This window comes from Pogona vitticeps, chromosome 1 (assembly GCF_051106095.1).
Source record: "Pogona vitticeps strain Pit_001003342236 chromosome 1, PviZW2.1, whole genome shotgun sequence".
Classification (NCBI taxonomy): domain Eukaryota; kingdom Metazoa; phylum Chordata; class Lepidosauria; order Squamata; family Agamidae; genus Pogona; species Pogona vitticeps.
This window is the reverse complement of record NC_135783.1, coordinates 319,756,314-319,781,935: the sequence shown is the minus strand read 5'-3', so window position 1 is coordinate 319,781,935 and position 25,622 is coordinate 319,756,314. Positions and strand designations below refer to the sequence as shown.

General features: G+C 43.6%; 1 protein-coding gene and 1 long non-coding RNA gene across 2 annotated transcripts; one reads left to right on the top strand and one right to left on the bottom strand.

Annotated features, from left to right (window-relative positions):
* Positions 1-1,157: 1,157 nt before the first annotated feature.
* Positions 1,158-4,704, bottom strand: FOS (Fos proto-oncogene, AP-1 transcription factor subunit). Its single transcript, XM_020793922.3, has 4 exons — positions 4,244-4,704; positions 3,197-3,442; positions 2,792-2,899; positions 1,158-2,664 (listed from the first exon to the last, which is right to left on the bottom strand). The coding sequence occupies exons 1-4, from the start codon at positions 4,382-4,384 to the stop codon at positions 2,044-2,046; spliced, it is 1,116 nt and encodes a 371-aa protein (XP_020649581.1). The 5' UTR covers positions 4,385-4,704; the 3' UTR covers positions 1,158-2,043.
* LOC144589041 (uncharacterized) lies at positions 4,501-24,075 on the top strand. The gene is made up of 2 exons (XR_013544898.1): positions 4,501-4,615; positions 6,202-24,075. It is a non-coding gene; the product is annotated as an uncharacterized LOC144589041 (long non-coding RNA).
* The last annotated feature ends 1,547 nt before the right edge of the window (positions 24,076-25,622 follow it).

Below are 25,622 nucleotides of genomic sequence, written 5' to 3'. Positions count from 1 at the left end.
CTTCCATCTGCTTTTCTTTCCTAGCTGACAACACTCCAACAACTACTTTTTGAAGGATGGTTATCAATTCAGAGGATATTTATGAAAATGGTTATTCTGGAAAGATCATGATCTCACCTGAGCTTGGTGAGATATCAATCCTGTTTCACCGAGGCCTCATTTTATACCTTTTATTTTGCATTTATTGCTTGCAGTTGCTATCAGAGGGAGTGTTTTGGTACATACAGCTGAGATATTTTAATTGTGAGATTGCTGGTGTAACAGTGAGTTTTGGATGGTATTTAGGTGCTAAATTAGCTTTATCTAAATTAATATTTGTTGGGTGTTGTAACCTTTGTATCCAAGAAAGGATACAAAGCTATCAGCTATCCAGCCTACAGAATACCTGAGCAAAACCCAGTAATAGATTCCTTTCAACCTCCCCAATTAATAAGCTTTTTTGGTCCCTTTCTATGTGGAGGATTAAAGATTATGAGACACAGGAAAATAAAAGATTGTAAATGTAGGAAACAATGAAGATAAAACAATTAAGTCAGATCTACTCAGAGAGAAGGAAACAAACAGGAAGTATGATGTGACGAAGGAGCAATTATCTGAACAGAAATAATCACAAGACTAGAGGAAGTTAATTTCTCCATTGTATCACGGAGTTCTTTAGCTGCCTCTCTGTGTGTTGATAACTGGGCAAATGTTCCCTACCAAAGTACAGCTGAAATTTACAGGAACTGAAATAAGATAGTACCTGGAAGTAAGACCTATTGAATAAGGTAGGATTTCTTCCTACATACTAATGTATAGTACTAAGATTTCAAAATGTTGTGAAACTTTAAATCAGTGTGTTGGGCAGTAAATGGTCCCAGAAACCTTCAGCACCACCTCTGCTAGCCAGGATTTCTGGGAGTTGAAGTCCAAGAACATATGGAGGCCCAAGGTTGGGGACCACTAATTTAGAACATAAAATAAGCCTTTAAAAGGTGCAACATAGTTTTAAGAAGAAAGTTAGTAGCTGGTACCGTAGGACCACCACTTAACAGTATATCCAACCCTTCTGACAAAACCTGAGAACATTTGGACCTCAATTGTGTTAAATTATTTTTCATACAATAATCATAAGTCTACTACTTGGACCACTTTTTCAGTAAAGAGACTGCAGAGCCTTTATAGCATTCAACTTAAATGCTTTTATTGACAGTGTCTCGAACAATAAGCGAACAATGCTTAAATTTCATCCAGATTCACTTTCCACATGTCAATACCTTCAGGTAGAAAAAATAAAAATATAAATATCCATAAATAAATTAAAAACACAATAAAAACGTTTTCATGGAAAACTTATGTCAAACCATTCAGACCACTTCAACAATGTATGATCAGTTAAAGTTACGATGAACATTGATGTACAAGGAGAACTATAGTACATGAACAACATAGCTATTTATTTATCTACCAGAAAATAAAATAGTCTCTTTTCTGCAGTTAAGTTGGATCATTGCTAAGTCATCAAAACACGATATTGCCAGGAACACAGTAGTTATTGTTAAATCAGCTGCACTAGATACGAGTTGAAGGATACCCAGCACCATATTAAAATTCCAATCATTAAACCAACAGCTTAACTAGTTAATGCTAGTGATAGTAAGGAGGGAAGGAAGGGAATCACCAACCCAGCCATGTTGAACATGCTACAAAACTACTAGTTCTCATAGATGGGGACAAGACGTATTCCATGCGGTTTGCTACATCTCTGGAAGAGGTATCAGGCCCTGTGGCAGGTCTGTGGAGTAGTCCCTCCGGCAAAGTCCTTTTCACTCCAGCCGGGTTGGCCCTCCCAAACGCCGGGATGGCGGCGCTTCTGTCTACCCCAGGCCTTGTGGAGGGGGTGGAATTTGGGGAGCTCCACGGGAAGGTGAGGGAGGCTCCTCTGCAGCCTACGGCCCCATGCAGTAGTAGTAGCAGCAGCAGCAAGAAAGAGGTTGGTGGGCCCGGTCTCCACCGGGCTGATGCCTCTAACCCCGTAGTTATTGCTCCGGGATCCCAGGCCCTTCACAAGGCCAGCAGAGTGGGCGAGCTGAGCGAATCGGAGGAAGGCTCGTTGCTGCTGCTGCCCTTCCGGTGCGCGGCGGCACAGCTCGGGAAAGCCTCGGTCTCCGGGTAAGTGAAGACGAAGGAGGAGGTGTAGGTGCTGGGGCAGGGCGTGCAGGTCACCACCGGGGTGCAGAGGGGCTCCAGCTCCGTGCTGCCCACGGGGCCCCCCAGAGCCTCCCAGTCCGCGGTATAGAAGGAGGAGGAGGAGCCGGAGAGGTCCATGTCGGGCACGGAGCGCGGCGTCTCGCGAGCCGAGCGGGCGAAGAAGTCGTCGAAAGGCTCGGCCTTCAGCTCCAGGCCGCTGCTTTCCTTGGCCGCCTCGACCCGGGCGGGCTCCTGCAGGAGAGGCAAGGCGAAGGCCGCCTCGTCGGACTCGGGGGAGTGGGCCCCGGCAGGGGCCTCTGCTAAGAGATCCAGCGAGGAGGACACGGCGAGGTCCTCGGAAAACTGGAGCTCCTCCGGGATCTTACAAGCGGGCCGGTGGGCGGCCAGGATGAACTCCAGCTTCTCCTTCTCTTTCAGCAGGTTCGCGATTTCGGTCTGCAGCACCGATTTCTCCTCTTCTAACTGGTCGGTCTCCTGGGGACACAGAGAAAGAGGGGAGGGGCGAGTCAGTCAAGGCCTCCTGGAGGCGAGAGAAGCCCGGCAGGGAGGGGCAGAGAGCGGAGGGAGGCCCAGCTGGCGAGCCCCGGCAGGGAATACTCACCGCTTGCAAAGTATCCGTGAGTTCTCTCCTCCGGTTGCGGCATTTGGCAGCTGCCATCTTGTTCCTCTCCCTTCGGATCCTCCGTTTTTCCTCCTCTTCTGGCGTCAGCTATAGAGAGAAAAAGGGCATCCGTCAGTATCCCGTGCATTAGCTCAGAGAGGGCTTACGTTTTCCCTCCAGCCCACTTCGGGCGCGTTGAAAAGCGTGCACTTGCCAACCTCTGCTTTGGATCACTCTCGCCGAGAGCTCCATTGGCGTTCTTTCCCGTTAAAGGAAGTAGGGAACCACCAAATAGGACCCCACCGCCCGGCCAGAAGTAGCCCTTAACCCCTTCCTCTCTCTGCCTGGCATGGTTGGCATGGTGGTGGTTAGAAGTTCCCCAGCAGCCCCGCAGTGCCTACACACCTGCTCAACTTTGCCCCTCCTGCCGATGCTTTGCCCTCTGCTGCCTGTCGTTTTGACGACTCCAGCCCTGGCATAGGCCGCAGGTTGAGGGGCAGGGAGCCCGTACGGGTGGCTACGGTTCTGAGAAGGGGCCACTGAAGAGATGAGGGTGGGCTGGACCATCCACTGTAAGTCTGGACTGGTGGAGATAGCAGTCACCGTGGGGACGAAGGTGGCACTGGAAGCAGTTAGGTCCGTGCAGAAGTCCTAAGAAAAGCAAAATAAACAGACTCGGTTACGAACAAAGTTTTTTTTTTGGGGGGGGGGAGGTCTGAGCAAATACAGTGCACACGATGACAGCTCTGTGCCCAAGAGCCCGCTGCGCTATTTTGAGCTGGGCTGCAGTCCCTGGGGCTAGATTGGCTCGGACGCTGCTGCCGCCATCATCAGACTACACATGAACGGGGGCTTGTTATAAATATCTCTGACGTCCGCACTGACGCAAGCTTCGCTCCGGAGTCTCCTGAATGAAGCCGCGTTTTATCAATGAAGCCGCTTTACGCACCCGCTGCAGCGCGCCTCTCGGGTTAGGATCCCCTCCCCCCCTTAATCTTTCATCGCATCAGCCAACCCCCACTCTGCAAAATTCTACCATTTCCATCGCCCCTTCCTATATGACCAGAGCTGTTTTCGTTTAGCATTGTAGAGTTTCTCTCTATCTGTACATATCTGTATATATGTGTATATATATACACACAAATATGTATATACTGTATACACACACACACACACACACATATATAGATGCATATATGTATGTATGACTATACAGTGCCGTATGTTTAAATACCGAAACGAGAAAAAGCATACTTTAACGTAAAACAGACGGCATACAAGATACATTTAAATATATAGATCAAAGCAATTCCAAAATGCAGCAATTATAATTAAGTACTGCTACCGACCGGCCATCGTATCCCGTAATAACAAAGGAAACAGACCGATTCTCCATAACCTATAGCTCCCACCCGAACCCAGGTACGGTATTGGAGTGTCCCGATGCCTCACCTGTGTGTTGACAGGCGATCCCATGCTGGAGAAGGAGTCTGCCGGCGAAGGATAGTAAGTGAGGCTGTCCCCGGCCGGAGAAGCACTGCTGCAGCGAGAGGAAGACGCATCGTAGTCAGCGGTGAAGCCTTGATACATCATGTCGAATAGCTTGGGATAGTACAAGCCCTTCAGGGTGATGTATCTCTCCTAGCTAAATATCCGAATGGAACGGCAGTTTGGCTAGGCGAACGGGTTTCTTGTAAGTCCCGTCCCCTCTACGCCTTTGCCTGTTTCAGTCACGCTGTTCTGCTACTGGAGTAAAGAGCGATATCACCGCCTTTTATCCTCTTACGGCTCAAGACTTGAATGAGAACTACGTCACGAATGGAGGTAATCCTCATGCGAGGGGAGGAGCAACGATCACGGACAGATTTAAACGGGTCAAATTTGTATGGCAACCCCACAATCCGTCTCAACATGCAATGAATCTTTTTCTAAAAGTGTCGTGATGATAATGGGGAGAGTTTGCTGTGGGTTCCAGCCGTTAAAAGTTAAGGAAAGTGGTGAGTTAGTCCCCTATTTTGAGTTGGTTCAGTCTAAGCCGGGAACCCACTGACGTAAATGTCCTAATATGGCATACATCCTGTGCAGAGGGGTGTGACTGCCGGGAACCGCTCCAGGGCTGCGGCCAAAAGGGCTGGTGCGTGCCTTTGGCAACGGCAGGGGGAGTGAAAGCAGCAACAGCCGCAGGAACGACTTATGTATGCAGATTCTGTCCATGTAGTGCTGACCAGACACTGAAGTGACGCCTTAAAGAGACAGAGCTGCAATTGTCCAGTGAGCCCGTCATCTCCCCCAGGAGAGTAATAGAAAAAAGCTTCTCTACAGAGTTCACGAAAACTATGATTTCAATACATTGGATCAGCACGATTCTTTCCCTTTGAAATATTTCTACATCTTCGGTTTTAACAGCAATTGTTTCAGCAGACTTTGTGTGGTTTTTCAAATATAGGCTAGAGATGCAATGGGAACAGAGAGGATAAAAAGAGGTAAAAAGGATAATAATGAGAATATGACGTGGAGTATAAAGTCAGCATGGTGCGTGTTGGGAAATAAAACATTAAAACAAACCATTCAAATGATTTGTTTGTTTAAAAAAATAAGAGCAAGCCATCCACCTTTCTGGTGCAAGGCCCACTAATTAACTATGAGAAGAACTGTTTTTAATTCTGGAAAACATTGACTGCTATAGACACCGACAGTGCAGACCTAATCTTATCCACTTTCGCAGCAGTATCCAGTTATAATTTTTATTTTATAATACTTAGTGTTCCCTATGCCCCCCCTGGCCTTTGGTTTGGTATCAGTTGAAAGGCTTAAATATGAGTTGATATTAGCAATAATTTTTAATCCAGATTTGCATTAATGCAAATGTAATAATATTACATTTACAAGCAAACCAGTACTAGGCATTGTACTACTAGACAGAGCTACAGCAATCACAGGTGACTCCAACCTGTTTACAGAAGTTCAGTTCTTCCTTATTTTTTTCTAATGATCATGGAAAATATCCTGGAGAGTGGATATTCATGTTCATCCATTGCAGCAACAGCAACACAGTCTATTGTGATAACAAGACTAAGCAGATTTATATCATGTAAGTTTTCATGGATTGTAACTGACTTCATCAGATTTTTAGAATGCAATGCTAATCTAGCTAAGAGTATATCTCACCAAATCACTTCCAAAGAAACATAAATACACTTGGGTGGTTAGCTATATTAAATATATTTAAGGATAAAATATTTATTTTCAACACTCAATAGTGTTGAATGCATTGATATGTGCTTTATCATTGTATTGTAGTGCTTTTACTCTTATGCTTGAAGCTTTTCTTAGTAAAACAGTAGAGGAATGTATAGGTAAAAGGAAAAGGTTCCCCTTGACAATTTTTGTCCAGTCGTGTTCGACTCTAGGGGGCGGTGCTCATCCCCGTTTCCAAGCCATAGAGCCAGTGTTTGTCCGAAGACAATCTTCCGTGGTCACATGGCCAGTGCGACTTAGACACAGAACGCTGTTACCTTCCCACCAAAGTGGTCCCTATTTATCTACTTGCATTTGCATGCTTTCGAACCGCTAAGTTGGCGAGAGCTGGGACAAGCGACGGGCGCTCACTCCGTCGCGTGGATTCAATCTTACGACTGCTTGGTCTTCTGACCCTACAGCACAGGCTTCTGCGGTTTAGCCCGCAGCGCCACCACGTCCCTCCAGAGGAATGTATATACTGTATATAAATATAGAGGAATGTATATACTGTATATAAATAAATGAGGAGATATGTTCAAGTTTAGTAAAATGTAACAGGGGAAGCATATTAAGAAATATTTCTTTCTTTCCATTATATACAAGCCATTGTCTGGTGATGGGGTCTGGGAATTATAGTCCAACAACACATGGAGGTTCACACATTTCCAATCCCTATTCTAAGGTAAAGCTTCCCAAGATACAGTAGTGTCATGCAATCTCTGAAAATATTTCCATATTTTTGTTCTATATGTATCTTTCTAAAGAAAAGAATAGATACCTGCGTACATTATCTGCCAGATCTTATGCATCGGTTCCTCTTCTTGCAAAATTACAAGCATCCTTAATTAAAGGTTATTCCCAGCTGAGGTTGCTGAGGTTGTTCTAATTCATGCAACAGTAAAATTGCTGGCTCCACTGTGGGCAGGTACAAATCTTCCATTAATTTCCAGCTGTCTCAGCATTTCACCTTTACATTAATCATATGCAAAAATGTAGGTGAAGAAACCAAGGCCATAGTTCACCCAACATTTCACTTGAAAAGAGTATTGGAAAAGTGGATATCTCATAGAATCATAGAATAATGGAATTGGAAGGGTCCTTTAAGGCCATAGTCCAACCTCCTGCTCAGTGCAGGAATCCAAATAAAAGTAGATCTGACAGATGGTGGTCCAAATTTAATGCCTCCAGTGTTGGAGCACCCACCACCTCCAAAGGTAGCTGGTTCCATTGGGGGTTTGTAGTTGTTTCTGAGGTCATATGAAATTTATGAGAGAAACAGGTTCCATAAGTCATATTAGCATAATACCTTTATTTGGCAAAATGAGTGGTGGCCAAAATGTGTGACTTTTTTTAAACTGTCCAAGTCTCCCTGGACAAAATATAGCAGAATGCAGGGGAAAATAAGTAGGCATGGTGCTGTAGATATGGAGTCTGCATGATCAAGCCATAAAAAGAAAAGGGGAAGAGTTGCCTTCAGCTATTAATATCAAACATTCAGTTCAGAGCTTTGAAAAGTTACTGTTTTCAAGTACAGCTCCCATAGTCCCCCAACCAACCTGGCCTGTGACTATAATTCACACTCAGTACCTCTGGTCAAAGTTTGAGCTGTTAGTGGCTGTCCAGATGTTTTTGAACTGTACCTCCAAGTATTCCTCATCATTGGTTGTGCTGTTTAGGACTGATGGGATATGAAGCCCATCAACCTGTGGAAGATTGCACTTTGCCTGCTGCGGCAACAGGCAGAGGGTTTCAGGTTCTATTTGGAGCTGCGTCTCCATCTTTTGGGAGCAAGAAAGGAATTATTTTTGAAAATAATTCATTTTGTTACTCAGAAATGTCTCCATCCAGAATGAATTGCAAAGACTCTTTGACCTATGGGAAATGGACAGCAACTAGGCATGCTTTATGTTCATAAAACTGGAGATGGGTTATGGGGCAAAAGTAGAAAACTCTTGTCCTACATATATTTTGGATTACAACTCCCATAATTCCTAGCCATTGCTCTTACTGGGAGCTAAAGTCTAAAACATCAGATGGGGCAAAGTATCCTAATCCTTGCTGTTGAATCCGTGAGTGACCTGCTAGATGCTAATGAGTTTTCTGAAGCTGCTAGCATTCAATGTCTGGATATAGGATATTTTCTAGGTACTCAATGTTCTTCACTTAAGCAACCTCAGCCATCCTTACACATCACCACAAGCAGTCAGTCAGTGATAAATATAGAGACTGGTCTGAGGCCACTTACCAAATTCATGTCAGGGCTGATATTTGAACTTGCTATCTTCAGCTCACTGAAGCCATCCTCTCAGTCTTTATGTTACATCAGCCTTCAATCAGAATAGGCAAAGAGTAAACTGATCATAATAGACTGGAATCCCCACTGCAGACAGCTGAATTTCCGCACTGGACCTGCCAGTATTCCAACATGTCTGAAAAATATAACCCAGTTAACCACTAGTTGGTTCAGAAGATATATTTTACTGAAAGGATCTGATGAGATTGCAAACCTTTGAGTTACACTGTAAAGACAGGATCTGAAGGGTATATATTTCAAAGAAAGAAAAAGTATGACTGTTCCCAGAATGGAACTTAGTTTCTCTTACATTTCTTTAGCTTCTATTCATTGTGCAGCCAAATAAAACTAGATAAAGTATAATATAATTAGCAATTGTACTCAATTCATGGTATATAATCTCAACCATGCAAATTATTGCCATAGTAACATACTTTTATTGTTATTACAAATAAATTCCTGCTTCTGGCGCCGAATTGTTTCTGCGTGATGTTTTGAATTGGAAGGAATACCACACGTACCCTACATATGGAAAATATAACCTAACGTCCTTCCTAAAGCTTTGGCGGGAAGGCTGTGTGGTGTGTGTGTGTGTGTGTGTGTGTGTGTGTACGGAACTATGGAATATTCTGCACGCTTCACATAATCACGAGACACTTAATCATACAGGCGCTCAGTAGAACTGGCTTGCTCTGTGATCACGTTTTTTCCCCTTCTCCAGAATGTTGAAAAGGGCCCAACGAAGCGGCGTGCCAATTGATTATTACAGTACTAGCCTGTCCCAGAAAGAGTCTCTGACGGGGGGGGGGGGGTAGGGGGCCGGGAGCGGAGGGAGAACCGGTGAAAAGATGCGATCCTTCCATCCCCGGCGGTCGGGAGATGTTCTTGGGAGGCTGCCGGGGAGCTGCGGTAAGAAGCGGCGGAGGTTTCTCCCCTTTCCCGGAGCTGGATTTTTGTTTGTTTGTTTTAAATGATCTCCTCGCTGAGTTTTGTTGCAGGGAAAGCCCAGAGAAACCCACCCAAAAGGCCGCGATGACAGGGAGGGAGAGGGAGAGCGGTAGGGACTGGGGCCAAGCCAGACCGCACTCGCTGGCGAGACCGCTGCAGCGGGCGAGGCAGGCGGTAGGTTTATTTACAACAACAAACAGAAGCTTTCGGGCGCAGTTTCTAGGCAAGGGAGGAGCTTCCCGCCTTCCCAGCCGACCAGCCGCTCTTGCGGCTTGAGCTCATAGGCCAAAGGCGGCCCTTGATGCTGCCGCGCGAAGGATCTAGGCCATGGAGGCGGGAGGAACGGGGCCAAGTGCTATTTCGAGGTTTCCCCGTCACAGCGCCAGTGACAGCAGCAGCAGCGGCTTTCTGCTGAGGAGCCTGGGCTCGCCTGCGTGGAGAAGGTAACGCGTCTTCTCCAGGGAAGGGCGAGTGGAGAAATCAAGCTGTGGATACAATTTCTCAGTTCCGCAAAGCGAGTTTTTTCGGGTCCCCGGCGTAGCGGGAGGGGGGGGGGAGGCCGGGCAGTGGGAAATCCTGAAGAACTTCTCCTGGGAGCTGAGGGCCTGTCGGTATTGCGCCCTCCGCTCAGAGCCGAGGTCCCCTCTCCAGAATCGACCCTTTCCTTTAGACAAGAAAAGCAGTCCTTGAGTTACTCTTGTTTCCCGCTCAGCCCTACCCTGAGGCAGAGTGAGGCAGTTGAAAAGCCAACGAAATGTCTGGTTATTTACATTATTTTTTTTTCTGTAGGGGTAAGGTGTGGGAATCGTCTGTTTCGTGTGGCTAAATTGCTTGCTCACCCTTGGGTAACCGCTAACCAGGTGTTTTGATTTTGAAGAGAAGGGAGATAGCGAAGGCAGTAGTTTCTGCCTTGACTCAGTCAGCAAAATATCTCAGGCTAACCTGGTTTGACCTTACCTTGTTGGATCATTTTCTGTATTATTTTTAATATTCAAAATCATATGTAGACTGTCTTATTCTTTCACAAAAACAGCTTGTAAATTCTGCCTCAATTATTCACAAAACAAGTTGTTTAAGGTGATTTTTTATAAACAGCCACAACTTAGAGGGGATTGTAATGATTCACAATTCAGCCATGTAGCTTTTTCTCAAGTCCCAATGGAGAAGGTGACCTGAAGAATTCTTAGGATGTATATGGTGCCAGTCAATTGTGTCAAATATTAGTATGACAAACACACACAAAAAAACAGTATGGAAACATGATCCATACACACATTATATATCACAGATAATTTTTAAAACTAAGTACAGTAGTGCCCCGACTTATTAACTTAATTGGCTCTGGAACTCTGGTCGTAACTCGAAATGATCATAAGTTGAAGCACCATTTCCCATAGGAATGCATTGAAATGCAATTAATCCATTCCGGCCAAAGGGGGGGGGGAAGAAAAGCAAAGCAAACAAACCGTGCAAGACCCTTCGGAAATGCAAAAAAGCAAAGCAGAAAGCAAACAAACCATGTAAGACCTATCAGAAATTTAAAAAAAGCAAAGCAGAAAGCAAACAAACCGTTCAAGACCCTTTGGAAATGCAAAGAAACCAAAGCAAAAAGGAAAAAAAAGACCCATTGGAAATGGGGGGAAATAACCCAAAAAGCAAACAAACCCCACAAGACCCATCAGAAATGAGGAAAAAACCACCAAAAAACAAACCCTGCAAGACCCTTCACAGCACAGAAACATAATCCCACCACCCAGCCCCAAACCATGCTGCAAAACGCACCCAGAATAGTTTTTAAAAAGCAGAAAGCAGCACCTTACCTTACCAAGCAGTCCGAAGCTTCCTCCAATTGCACTCACTCTAACTGCTGGGGTGAAAGAGTTACAAAAGAAACAGCCTCTTCATGCCCAACGGATAGCAATTTGAATTTCCTGCTTTTTTCCCCTGCCTTTTTCTGGTCGTAACTGGAAGCTCCGACAGCTAGTCAAAGCAAAATTTTGTGGCCGAACCTGGTCGTAACTCGAAATGGTCATTTATCAGGACATTCATAAGTTGAGGCACCATTGTAGTAGCTTTTAAAATAAAGGCGGCCAGCTGATCTCCTTTTCTAATTTTGAACAAATCAGTTGCTCCATAATCAGTTCTAACTGTTGCTTCCTGTCCCACATATAGATTTCTCAGAAGATAGAAAAAACTTGCCATAGTTTGCTATGGTCCACATAGTCAAAGGCTTTTGCGTAGTCAATAAAGCAGAAGTAGATGTTTTTCTGGAACTCTCTGGCTTTCTCCATAATCCAGCGCATGTTAACAATTTGGTCTCTAGTTCCTCTGCCCCTTCGGAATCCAGCTTGTACTTCTGGGAGTTCTCGGTCCACATACTGCTGAAGCCTACCTTGTAGGATTTTGAGTATAACCTTGCTAGCGTGTGAAAGGAGTGCAATTGTACGGTAGTTGGAACATTCTTTGGCACTGCTTTTATTTGGGCTTGGGATGCAGACTGATCTTTTCCAATCCTCTGGCCACTGCTGAGCTTTCCAAGCTTGCTGACATTTTGAGTGTAGCACCTTAACAGCATCATCTTTCAAGATTTTAAATAGTTTGACTGGGATGCCATCACCTCCACTGGCCTTGTTGTTAGTCATGCATTCTAAGGCCCACTTCACTCTCCAGGATGACTGGCTCAAGGTCAGCAACCACTCTATCTGGGTTTTCTGGGACATCCAGATCTTTCTCGTATACTTCCTCTGTGTATTCTTGCCACCTCTTCTTGATGTCTTCTGCTTCTGTATGGTCCCTCCCACTTTTGTCCTTTATCACGTCCATCTTTGCACAAAAGATTCCTTTAATATCTCCAATTTTCTTGAACAGATCTCTGTTTTTTCCCTTTCTGTTATTTTCCTCTCTTTGAACTGTACATTTAAGAAGGCTCTCTTGTCTCTCCTTGATATTCTTTGGAAGTCTGCATTCATTTTCTGTAACTTTCTCTGTCCCCTTTGCATTTTGTTTCCCTACTCTCCTCCACTATTTGTAAGGCCTCATTGGACAGCCACTTTGTTTTCTTGCACTTCCTTTTCTTTGGGATGGTTTTTGTTGCTGCCTCCTGTACAATGCTACGGGCCTCTATCCAAAGTTCTTCAGGCACTCTGTCCACCAAATCTAGTTCTTTAAATCTGTTCTTCACTTCCATTGTGTATTCATAAGGGATTTGGTTTAGATTATACCTAACTGGCCCAGTGGTTTTTCCTACTCTCTTCAGTTTAAGCTTGGGTTTTTGTATAAGAAGCTGATGATTGGAGCCACAATCAGCTCCAGGTTTTTTGTTTGTTTGTTTTTTGCTGACTGTATAGAGATTCTCTGTCTTTGGCTGCTGAGAAGATAATCAATCTGCAGAAAACATTATCAATCAATTGCCCATCTGGTGATGTCCATGTGTAGATTTGCCTGTTGTGTTGTTGGAAAAGAGTGTTTGTGATGACCAGCTTGTTCTCTTGAGAAAAATCTATTAGCCTTTGCCCTGCTTCGTTTTGAACTCCAAAGCCAAACTTTCTTGTTCTTTTTATCTCTTGGCTCCGTACTTTAGCATTCCAGTCCCCGATAATTACAAGAACATCTTTCTTTGGAATCAATTCTAGAAGGTGTTGTAAATCTTCATAGATTTGGTCAATTCAGCCTCTTCAGCATTAGTGCTTGGTGCATAAACTTGGATACAGTACTGTGATGTTGAAAGGTCTGCCTTAGATTTGAATTGAAATCATTCTATGATTTTTGAGATTGTATTCAAATACAGCTTTTCCCACTTTTTTGTCGATTATGAGGGCTACTCCATTTCTTCTATGGGATTCTTGCCCAGAGATACGTTAATCATCTGAATTGAATTTGTCCATTCCCATCCATTTTAGTTCACTGACGCCCAGGATGTCAATGTTTATTCTTGCCATCTCATGTTTGACCACATCCAGCTTACCAAGGTTCATAGATCTTACATTCCAGGTTCCTATGCAGTATTTTTCTTCGCAGCATTGGACTTTCCTTTCACTTTCAGGCACGTCTGCAGGTGAACGTCCTTTCAGCTTTGGCCTATCCACTTCATTAACTCTGGAGCTACTTGTACTTGTCCTCCACTCTTCCTCAGTGGCATGTTGGATCCCTTCCGACCTGATGAGCTCAACTTGCATCATCATATCTTTTAGCCTTTTGTTTCTGTCCATGGAGTTTTCTTGGCAGGGATACTAGAGTGGCTTGCCAGTTCCTTCTCCAGGTGGATCGCGTTTAGTCAGAACTCTCCACTATGACCTGTCTGTCTTGAGTTTCACTGCACATCATAGCCCATAGCTTCACTGAAGTACTCAAGCCCGTTTCCCACGAGAAGGCAATGATCCATGAAGGGGATATGCAATGATATAAAACTGCAAATCTTGTTCTCAAACTATTGATAAAACAAAGCAAAGTGTGCTGCTTATATACCACCCCATAGTGCTTCAAGCACTGTCTGGGTGCTTTACAAGTTAATTATGCAGGCTACACATTCCCCACCCCCATGAGCTCAGTACTCATTTTACCAACCTTGGAAGGATAGAAGGCTGAGTCGACGTTGAGCCGACTACCTGGGATTGAACCCTGGGTCATGAGCACAGTTTTGGCTGCAGTACAGCAATTTAACCACTGCCCCATTATAATGCTCATTATAATGGTAGATTTATCCTAGTATAGTTTGGGCAAAGAAGGCAAGTACCCTAAAATAAAACTATTTTGTCCTATAAATTCATGTATATCATTTTGAGGACTGTCTTGCACAGTTCATCAGCTCTATGTATCTAATTGATATCTGGATACTGATCCAACTCAGGTTGCATAGAAGTCAAAATAAACTGATATATAGAAAATCATAACACTAAAAAGTTCTATTGGGTTTCATTATTTTACAATTGCATTTATATCTCACTCTTTCTCGCAGGAGGTCAAGGCAGTGTATATAGAAATTTCAAATTCACAACAGTCATACAAAGCAAATAAGGCTGAATGATTTTAATTGTTCCAGCTTTCTTCAACAAGCTTCATGACTGGATGGAGATTTTGTTTTGGAAGGGAGTAATTTGCTTAAATCATTGTAGAAGAAACCAACAGTTCCATTATAACTGGTTTCCTAGTGGGGTTTGTGTGGTAACAAACAGAAAAAGCTGAAGAGTTGAACTGATAGATTTTTTTAAAAGCAAGGAAACAACGCACACATACCATGAGATTGTGGTTTCCGTCAGCATTGTGCATACACATTGATGCCACATCTGCATGCACAAGACGAAAGAGGAAGGTTCTTACGGTGCTTATCAACATGCACCACCACAGTAACAAAATAGAGCCATAACCAAACCAAAACAAAAACCAACCAAATAAAAAAGACCAGAAAAATCCATAAGGACTAAGTTAGCTCTCACCATTGTTATCTAAGAGTCAAGACTATGTTTAAAGCTGGACAAAACTCGCTACTATAACTGTATTGTTTGCTGTATGATAGTGGATGCTTTCCAGTTGGGACTGGCTTCATCTCTGGTTGCTGATCACAACAGGACACTTTCCCAGATCTAGAAAGGATTTTAGATCCTTTCTTAAATCCTTTCTAGATCATGGAAAGGATCTCAAAAGGATTATAAATAATACATTAGGTGTCAGACAAGACCCAAATGGTTGGAGCAAGAAGAACTAACAAGCTCCTCTCCAGTGCATGCACAAGATAATGGTGTGCCAAGAACATGATTACTTGGTTCAGCATCTTGATTGGAGTCTGCCGAGCTGGAAGGGAGATACAGTGGGGAATCAAACTCTCGATCTCTGACACTATAGCCAGATACCTAAACCTTTGAGCTGTCCAGCATCTTACATTATTTCCAGTTAATATAAAGCCTACTTAGGGTCTCTCTATTCTCTGTCAAGAAAGAAGCCTCTGTGCTTTGTACAGAAAGGAAACAGTTCTGAGTTTACTTACAGATTTTGATTTTTGGAACTGAAAGATTAAACATTTTTGCCTTTCTTGCTCTCAGCATTCCTTAGTGCTATTACTGGGGAACTCTAAAACCATCACATCACCTGCTAACTACAGCATCATTTCAACATCTGCAGACCTCTCCTCCCTCATTCCTGCTCAGAACATCATGCAACCATGACTTCAATGTCATGCATGTTTCCTACTCACCCTTCTCATCTGCTTTTTGTAACATTTGCTGGACGAGGCCATCTGGAAATGGTTGGCATAATAAATGTATTATACTAATATGGTCAAGAAATAAGTTAACTACATATTTATGACATTAATGAGCAGTGTTTATTTTCTTCTGCCCATCTCCCACATCCGAAGCTTATAGCATGGAGAGGCAAGACGTGTCACTTCATCTTTAGCTGCCTTCTGCCCTGCCCAGACTTTAGAAAAGACGGACAAAGTGACACTTCATATAGCAACCAACCTCTCGTGTTCCAAAGGAAAGAATAAAAAAATTAACCCAATCCCATGTATAGAGACTCTTCTACTCTTCTCTCAAACTTTCTGGGAAGAATGGAGGGAGCAAGCAATGTAAGAAGATATTCACTTCTGCCTTCTCTTCATTTTGAAAATGGCTATAGGCATACTGTCTTCTGTTTGCGTGAGGAGAGTAAAAAATATCATGTACCTCAGAAGCAGAACAGGATATTGAACCTCTGTGCCAACCATGCCCCAGTCAATTCTTAATGGATTTGTGATCATTGCCATGACATTGATTCAGATGTGATCAACAGGAATTCAAATACCAAAGCTTCCTTTCCTCTTAAAAGGTCCAATAAAACTACAGATTACTTCATTTTCAGCCTTGGCTAGAGGCTTCTGGAGTCTGACATTTTGTCTTTGCAGAGCAGTACAGACCTATGACATGGTATAAAATTAATTATTAGTAAAGAGAACAGGGAGGGTAGAGTGGGTGGCTGATGCTCTCTAGGCACTAACATTCTGGATTGAGAAAGACTTTAAGAAAGCCTGCTTATGTCTCAACATGATACTTGTCCAGCATTTAAAATGTGTTTTTCTACCCATTCCTGCAAAGGTGCAATTATCTCTCAAACTACTAGCTGGAGCATTCACAAAGTGTGAAGTGTGTCAGTGGTTACTCTTTTTAACTGTAATGTTCAGAACCCCACAACAAGCATAGCCACTGGCTATAGTCTCTAAAACTAACTTTTCTAAGCTATGAGCAAAGCTATGTTTTGGAGGACAAGCTTTGGAGGCCTGAGACAGGAACCTCTGCTGGGATTCCAAGACGAGGGCAAAAGCCCAATTTAGCATTTTCATCCTATTTATATATTGCTTTTCTACCCACCAGTGCTACTAAAGCAATATACATTAGATTAAAAATGGTTGAAAATACAGATTAAAACATTCTTTAAAAGCTAGTTTTAAAATATTTTTTATAAATAGTATCATGAGATCATTTTCAGTTCAGATTAAGAGAACCCATTAAGAGGATTTTCCTTTGTCCCCCCAAATCCAAAACCACTGCTGCTTGGCATAAGCTTTTTGCCTACTTTGCACTGATTTATAGTCTGCTTTTTGGGATCACAAATCTCAGCTGCCATCATTGATAGATTTTAATTCACTTCCCCAAAGTAAATTAGAACCTGGGTGGTTTGGGTTTTTTGTTTGTTTGTTTAAAACATTTATATTTGTGGCCCTGGCTTGTAGTCCTAACATCTCAAACAATGTAGCAGTGCATTTATCAGATCATGGGTTGCAGGTAATCAGATAAGTCCTCAAACTTCAGGTAGCTCTAGATAATGCTCTAGAGTTCAGGGCTGACTATACAGTTTCTTTTAAAAATCCAGACAAAATATGATATTACAGTTTCTTCAGCTAACTGCAAAATTAAATCAATAGTATTAATCGTGTCTTAAGTTGTTCTAGTCAAATGCTGAAATATATGGTTCTCCCATAGAAATAATTGTATTGTGTCATTCACCTGCAAGAGAAAAGCAGGATGCGGGCTGCCAAATTATATATAAGCATACTTCCTGTTCATAACAGGTGAGGAAAAAAAATGGAAGCATGTGTGCATGCATGTGTTTGCATGTGTGTGAGTGCAGGTGACTGTGACTGTTTTGTGCCAAGCCTATCCTTGTGGACAACACAGCCTGGACTATTCATTATAATTACTATATGACTCCTTGAAACAGTCTCTGTGGAATAGCTTATCTTCTCCACTGTCATGATGTCTAGACCAGAGCTTGAAAAAGTTACAACTTTTTAAAATACAACTCCCAGAATCCCCCAGGCAGCATACAGCTAGTGGCCATGCTGACTAGGGGATTCTGGAAGTTACAATCCAACAAAATACCTTTTCCAAGCTCTAGTTTAGAGATCAATATATAATGGCACTGCATTTGAAGATACTCAGGCATGAATTAGAATGCATATCCCTGGGTTGGACCATCTCTTCTAGACCCAGAATTCTGACACTGTGATCCATTCTACACATTATTGTGAGGATAGTGTTTTTATGCAAAGTCTTCATCTTAGAATAACCTTAGAACGGCAGAGCTGGAAGCGACCCTATGGATCATCGAGTCCACCCCTTCAAGGAGGCACAGTGGGGAATTGAACTCCCAACCTCTGCTTTTGCAACCAGATGACTAAGCCACTTAGCTATCCAGCAGTTATCAAACGAATGATCTTTGTCTTTGTTTTCATGACAGAATTCAAACTCTCTGTATAAAACCGCAATCATACCCTGGTATGCTCTGTCCTGTGAGCCAGCCCCCAGCCACCAAAAGTGTTCCCAATAAGTTATTTCCCTCACTCCTGTGAAGTCTTTTCTCCAGTTCTTTTATGACCACTAGTCACCAAGTGTTTCAAAACAGGTCCGTCCATTCTAACTCTGATCCTTCCATGAACTATTTGTACCACATGGATTGTAGAAGAGGACAGGGAAAGATAAATTACTGCTGCTTGACATAAGCTCGCTGTGATGAGTTTGCTATTCATTTTGAGGAAAAAATCGCTCAGATTCGCAGTGGGCTGGACTCCACTGTTACTGCAAAATCGGAAGATGTGTCCAGTGTGCCGTGTTTAGGTCAATTAATGGATGAGTTTCAATTGTTGAGACCCGAGGATGTGGACAGGGTGCTTGGATCTGTCCGTTCTACCACCACTCCGCTGACCCTTGCCCATCTTGGCTAATTGGAAGATCTGCCCGGGGGGTTCACACTTGGGTCCAGGAGGCCGCGAACACCTCTTTGAGAGAGGGAGTGGTCCCAACCGCCTTGAAAGAGGCGGTAATTTGACCACTCCTTAAAAAGCCTAACCTGGACCCAAGGCTGGTAGTCAACTATCGACCAGTAGCGAACCTTCCTTATTTGGGCAATGTGTTGGAGCGGGTTGTGGCCGGGCAACTCCAGGCGCTGCTGGATGAAACATATTTTCTGGATCCATTTCAATCAGGTTTCAGGCCGGGTTTTGGTACAGAGACTGCCTTGGTCGCCCTGTACGATGACGTTTGCTGGGAGAGAGATAGGGGGAGTGTGACCCTGTTGATACTCCTGGACCTCTCAGCGGCTTTTGACACCATTGACCATGGTGTCCTTCTGGATAGGCTGGCTGGGTTGGGAGTTGGGGGCACTGTATTACGGTGGTTCCGCTCCTTCCTAGCTGACCGTTTCCAGAGGGTGGTGCTGGGGGACAGTTGCTCTGCCCCATGGCATTTATGTCATGGGGTTCCTCAGGGCTCAGTACTGTCCCCCATGCTGTTTAACATCTACATGAAACCGCTGGGAGAGGTCATCAGGAGGTTTGGGCTGAGTAGTCAGCAATATGCTGACGACACTCAGCTCTACCTCTCGTTTTCCACCAATCCGGGTGAGGCGGTTTCTGTCATGAACTCGTGTCTGGACCTGATAATGGACTGGATGAGGGTTAATAAATTGAAACTCAATCCAGACAAGACAGAAGTGCTGTTAGTGGGTGGTTCGCTGGACAGGTTGGAGGTCCATTTCCCTGCCCTGAATGGGGTTACACTCCCCCTAAGGGACAGGATCCGCAGTCTGGGGGTGCTCCTGGACCCCAGTCTAACTCTGGAAGCCCAGGTGGACTCGGTGGCCAGAGGCGCCTTCCTTCAGCTGCGGAAATTATACCAGCTGCGGCCCTACTTGGACGAACGGAGTCTCATGACAGTTACACACGCACTGGTAACATCTCGTATAGATTATTGCAATGCGCTCTGCGTGGGGCTGCCTTTGAAGACGGTCCGGCGACTGCAACTGGTCCAGAATTGAGCTGCGCGGCTGGTGAGTGGTGGGGCCACTAGAGAGCACATCAAGCCGATTCTGTTTAATTTACATTGGTTACCAGTTCCTGCCCGGGCCCAATTCAAAGTGCTTGTTTTGACGTATAAAGCCCTAAACGGCTTGGGCCCTGGATACTTGAAGGACCACCTCCTTCCATATGAGCCTACCTGGCAGTTAAGATCTAGCCAGGGGGCCCTTTTGAAAGACCCATCCCTCAAAGAGGTAAGAGGGATGGCTTGTAGACAAAGGGCCTTCTCGGCAGCTGCCCCTAGACTATGGAATGCCCTCCCGACTGAAATTCGTCTGGCACCAACGTTGATGACATTTCGGCGCCAGGTCAAAACCTTCCTGTTCCAGAAGGCTTTTAATTGAAACAACATCAACTGTGTGTCCTGATGATGGCAATTTTAATTGTATTTTAATTGTATTTTAATTGTATTTTAATCATTTTATCTTTTATTGTAGTGAACTTTAATTGTTGTGAGCCACCCAGAGACATCTGGGTAGATTGGGCAGCATAGAAATTAATAAAATAAAAATAAATAAATAAATAAATAAATAAATAAGAAATTCATCGGAAGCAAGCAGTAAAGAGAAGGGATTACCTAATATACTGAAGCTGCAGATTGAAGCATCTTTTTCTGAGTGCAGGTCACACTGAACTCAATGAAACTGAACCAACAAGCTAACCACATTACAGGAGCTGATCAGCACGTGAACTAAAACTCCTTTCCACCCAGACTAGTAACATTCATCTGTCCCAGAAACAGAAAATAACAATAGCATTGTACTTTATGGAACCACAAGGGGTGCCTGAAGTACAATCCTGTAGGATCTAATATTAAACTAAAATTGTCACAATCACACCCAAAGGCATTGAGAATATTTTAGAGTACAAGGGTATATAAGGGGACCTCATGTTCCATTAATTCTCAGCAAAACATTACTATTTAATGAACAGGGGCAATTAAAAAAACTCTAGTCTGGAAATTCATGTCTCTTTTTTCTCCTTCCAAGTTGCTGCATAAATGTAGTGCTGAAATATCTAAAAGTTAGTTTTTTGGACTATAATACCAGACTTCATCCCACCCTGCGACAAACCACCACAGTGTCTTTCTTTCTTTCTTTCTTTCTTTCTTTCTTTCTTTCTTTCTTTCTTTCTTTCTTTCTTTCTTTCTTTCTTTCTTTCTTTCTTTCTTTCTTTCTTTCTTTCTTTCTTTCTTTCTTTCTTCCTTCCTACCTACCTACCTACCTACCTACCTACCTACCTACCTACCTACCTACCTACCTACCTACCTACCCTGCCTCTGTTCCATCCCCCACTCAAATTTGGTTCACAGGCTGGCCCAGAAAACACCTGCATCTGGCTTAGACCTTAAATAATCTAGGTACTATTCCTGCATTTATTCAATGACATATCAAGTCTTTTAACATGGCAGCTTCTCTTCTAATACTTTTTCAGCAAATGGAACAACAGTTCTGTCCCAGGGACCTGAAAACAGACTCATTTTGAAGTCAGTGTGAAAACACAGTGATAATGACACACATCTGTTGTAGCTAAAAAGAAACAGATCGGAACGCAAGATGTTGTCAGCTGCTCATTTTAGATACGCTTACAGCCGGCACTGAATCAGAAAATGCCTGACTATTATACAAAGTCAAGGGAATCTGCCTATTTCCTGCATGGGAAAATAATGTCAGTACATTGCATGAAGATTTCAAAGACTGTTAGAAGAGCAGCATGTAGGTTTTTAGCTGTCTTGGTGTTTTAAAGCTACTTTTAGGGCAGGAAATCCTTGCTAGTTTAATAGCTACATTACTGTATAGGCAATCGCTCAGAGATGGGAGCAGTTACGCTTTTGGATTAGACTTTCTCAGCTAGAGGATTCTGGGAGATGTAAGCAAAAAGTCCTCCCACCCTGCCCAAGCTCAGTGATAGTCTAACATTAAATGTAAAATGAGGCTACTTTTTCTGTGATAGCAGCCTCAAAATAAAGAAAATCAAGTTTCCATTATTCTAATATCCACCCAACAACCAACTATTAAACCACTGACAATTCTCAAAATATACAGGAAATTACTTCATTACTTAAAATATTATAAAGACGTAATCTCTGGAAACATTGTGGTTGTTATTATTCTGGTAGAGTTACTGATGTCTGTTTTTTGGCCAGACAATTTTAGACACTGAAAAACTAGATTTTGCTACTGGATGTTTGAAACTGTGGAAAGGCCATGACAGATGGCTGATTAATTGGGGAAGCATTTTTGCCTCTCTACTTAGCCATCCCTTGCTGTCCTCAGATTCACCCGTCCAGTGGTGCCATCAGGGCAAGATCCTGGGGACAAAATCAAGGCAATCTATCAGCAGAATGAGCAGCCCACCTCCCAAAGCTCATTTATTGCATTTTGAAGCAAGTAATGGAGTACACATTACTGCTTAAAGATGATAAGGCCCTGTAAGTTCATTAAGTCCAGCTGGATCTACACGTCAGAAAACTGCCACGTCAAAGTGGATTAAGCAGCTTCTGAAATAACACTGTGCAGCATCCACTTTTCCCTTTGCTCCAGGGTTAATATGTAGTAAAAAAATAGAGTCTGACATTGCTGTGGAGAAAGGGGGGGGGGAGACTCTGAAACAGTAGTCATTCGAATCCAGAATTGGGAGAGTGATGTTATGTGGGAGAACAGGGATGACTGTGGATTGAGGAAGGATTAATGGGGACATGTAGATCTGGCTTGAGGTGCAAAATTATCTAACTATACTACTCTGCCTGTCACTGGGGCTCATGCTTATGCTGTTCACCTCCAGTCTGATGCTGGATACAGGGGAGAGGGAACTGGCTACAGAAGCAGCTGCTGGATGGGTCAGGATAGTGTTTCCTTCTGTCTGCCTCCCTCCCTCATTCTGCCATCCCTTGTTATCCCTGGTGCTCATACTCTTCCACTTGGGAGCCTAGATCGGTGATGAGAAAAAATGGGGTCCTGTGCTGCAGTTCCATTTTAAATTTAGGCGTTGGCTTTGGAGATTGCACTGGCAGTCGAGTTCAAGAGCCAGAATGCCATTTGACAAATGAAATGTTCATTGGATTAAATGGTTTGATGAATGAAATAAACAAGCCAGAGTAACTACTGGTAACCTGGGTCAGTAAAGGAAAGGGGTAGCAAAGGAGGGCTAAGAGGAAAACATTGCCCAAACCATTATTTGATGATCATCTCTTCTTTAGATGAGCTAAATAAGATAAACTTTACTGAATCAGACACTGAGTCCATTTATTTCCTAATTTGATATAGAACAGAGGCTTCTGGGAGGTTTACTAGCAGAGCACGAAGGCAGCAGTCCTCCCTTGTTCCTTGTGTTTAATATTAACAGATATACTGCAACTAGAGTTGGGAGTTCTAACTCAACTCTCATGAATGTAGTTATTATCAATAAGCTTGTCTAATCCTTTGTACAAACACATTTCAATTATGTGTAATGAGCTTTGGAGAAGGGACTACCATTTGATCATTTATTTATTTATTTGATTTTTATACCACGCATCTGGCAGCCAAGGCCACTCTGGGCGGTTTGTAACAATATACTGTAAACAACAATGACATAATAACAAGATATAGAACAGCTACCAAATAAAATGTAAGAAATACAAAACAAATAAAAATAAGGAACACCATAAAACACCATAAAATAACATAAAATGAAGATAAAATAGAATAAAAATAAAACTAAAAATAAAAACATGGCGGTAGGTTGGATGCTTAAGTTTTAAGGTACTATTGTATCATGTTATAAGATCTGAGAAGGCGTGTCTGAATAGACAAGTTTTGAATAGCTTTTTAAAGGTCCCCAATGAGGGGGCCAGGAGGATTTTGTGCAGGAGACTGTTCCATACCGTAGTTGCAGGGCGACTGTCCAGAAAGCCTGGTTTCTGGTAGTCACTTTTCAGGCCTCTCTTGGTGTCAGAACTCTCAACCGCCCTGCCTGTGATGACCTTACCAGACGGGCAAATCTAATCAGAATACCAGCTGTTGAGGCACTAAACCATTTAGGGCTTTATAGGTTAGCACCATCACCTTGAAGCTGGTACGGAAGTGAACAGGTAACCAGTGTAAGATGGCCAAAATGGGGGAGATGTGTTGGTATTTCCTGACCCCACTCAGCAATCTGGACGCAGAGTTCTGGACCCCTTGAAGTCTCCGTAACAACCCAAAGGGCAGCCCCACGTAGAAGGTATTGCATTAGTCTAATCTCGAGACTACCAATGCATGAACTAGCATGGTGAGGGACCCAGTGTCAAGGTAGGTCTGCAGCTGGGCAATCACCTTCGATGGAAATAGGCGGAGCAGACCACCAACACCATCTGGGATTCCATAGATAGCGCCAGGTTTAGGGGTATGCCCAAGCTGTGCACCTCATCCTTCATGGAAAGAGTAGCCCCCTGAAGGAGAGGGAAGCACCCAGACTGCAGACACTAGGGACCCCCATTCACTGGATTTCCATCTTGTCCAGGTTCAGCCTTAGTCTATTATCCCTCATCCAACCCAGCACGGCATCCAGGCAGCACTCAAGGGATGGGACAGCATCCACTGCAGAGGGGTGGAAGGAGAGATAGAGCTGGATGTCATCCTCATATTGATTACACAAAGCTCCAAAACCTCTGATTACCTCCCCCAGCAGCCTTGTATAGATGTTGAATAGCATTGGGGAGATGATTGTCCCCCGTGGGACTTCACAATTGAGAGTCCACTGAGTGGAAAGCATCTCTCCAAGCTCACCTCATTGGGGTCAGTCCTTCAGGAAACATTGGAGCCAGGTCAAGGCCTGAACTTTGATCCCCGATCTGGAGAGCCTCCCCAGGAGGATACCATGGTCGATGGTATCAAAGGCTCCTGACAGGTCGAGAAGGACCAACAGGGACATTTGCCCCATCAGTCTCCCTCAGAAAGTCATCTTGCAGAGTGATCAAAGCTGTATCTGTGCCATAACACGGCCTGAACACGGACAGAAACAGATCGAGGCCATTGGTTTTTTCCAGAAGTACTTGAAGCTGATCGTCCACCACCCTCTCCACTAACTTGCTGATGAAAGGAATGTTACAGAATGGTTGATAGTTGGTAACATTGTCAGTCACCAAGTTGGGCTTTTTAAGAATCTGCTTAATGAGTGTCCCCTTGAGGACAAGGGGGAACTTGCCCTCGAAGAGAGACCCATTGATAATAGCCTCCGCCCATTTTGTTGTTAACGGTTTTCAGAAGCCAGGCTAAGCAAGGGTCTAAGTGAAGAGGTGGTGGCCCTACAGTTGGTCAAGCACCCTGTCAACCGACTGACATCACAGGCTGAATCTGTTTCACCAGGCAAGACAATGCAGAGGATGTCTCAATTCGATCACACTTTCCCCAGGCCATCCCATTTCTTAGTCCAAAGAAAGAGCACTATACTGCAGTGGTCCTCAACCTTGGGCCTCCAGATGTTCTTAGACTTCAACTCCCAGAAAGCCTGGCCAGCAGAGATGGTGGTGAAGGCTTCTGGGAGCTGTGGTACAAGAACATCTGGAGTCCCATGGTTGAGGACCACTGCTATACTGCATTCTCTCCAAATCTGATTTGCATAACTTCCATGTCAAAATCCAGCTCTAAAGTTCAGCCTCACAGTACCATTAATCTCTTGGCCATGATGAGAATGGAACAAATTTCTGGCAGGAGCTGTTCTTTCAAAGATTTATTGCTTAGGAGGGGAGGGGAGAAGAAACTTAAAACAATAACAATGATAGTCATATTTGAAAATTCCCATGGAGACAGACAGAAGTAGTTATTGGCTGAAAATATTGAACATTGTCTGTATGAAAACCTTAACAAGACTATGCCAGAAAGAATATCAAGGTCTGATAGCAGTAGCTGTTAGGAGCATATATTATCTATATGGACAAATTAATGGATTTGTCTTCATATTAAGATTGGAAAGGCAAAACATCAGGGTTGCTGAAAAGGATACATTGCAACATGCTCTCCCACCATCCACTAATACAGTTTCATAATGAAGATAAGAGAGCATGT

Coding starts and splice junctions, on each gene's coding strand:
- FOS (XM_020793922.3), bottom strand. CDS start 4,384: ATGATGTATCAAGGCTTCACCGCTGACTACGATGCGTCTTCCTCTCGC. Junction 3,443..4,243: donor GATCGCCTGTCAACACACAG/GTGAGGCATCGG, acceptor TGCTTTTCTTAG/GACTTCTGCACGGACCTAAC. Junction 2,665..2,791: donor TCACGGATACTTTGCAAGCG/GTGAGTATTCCC, acceptor CTGTGTCCCCAG/GAGACCGACCAGTTAGAAGA.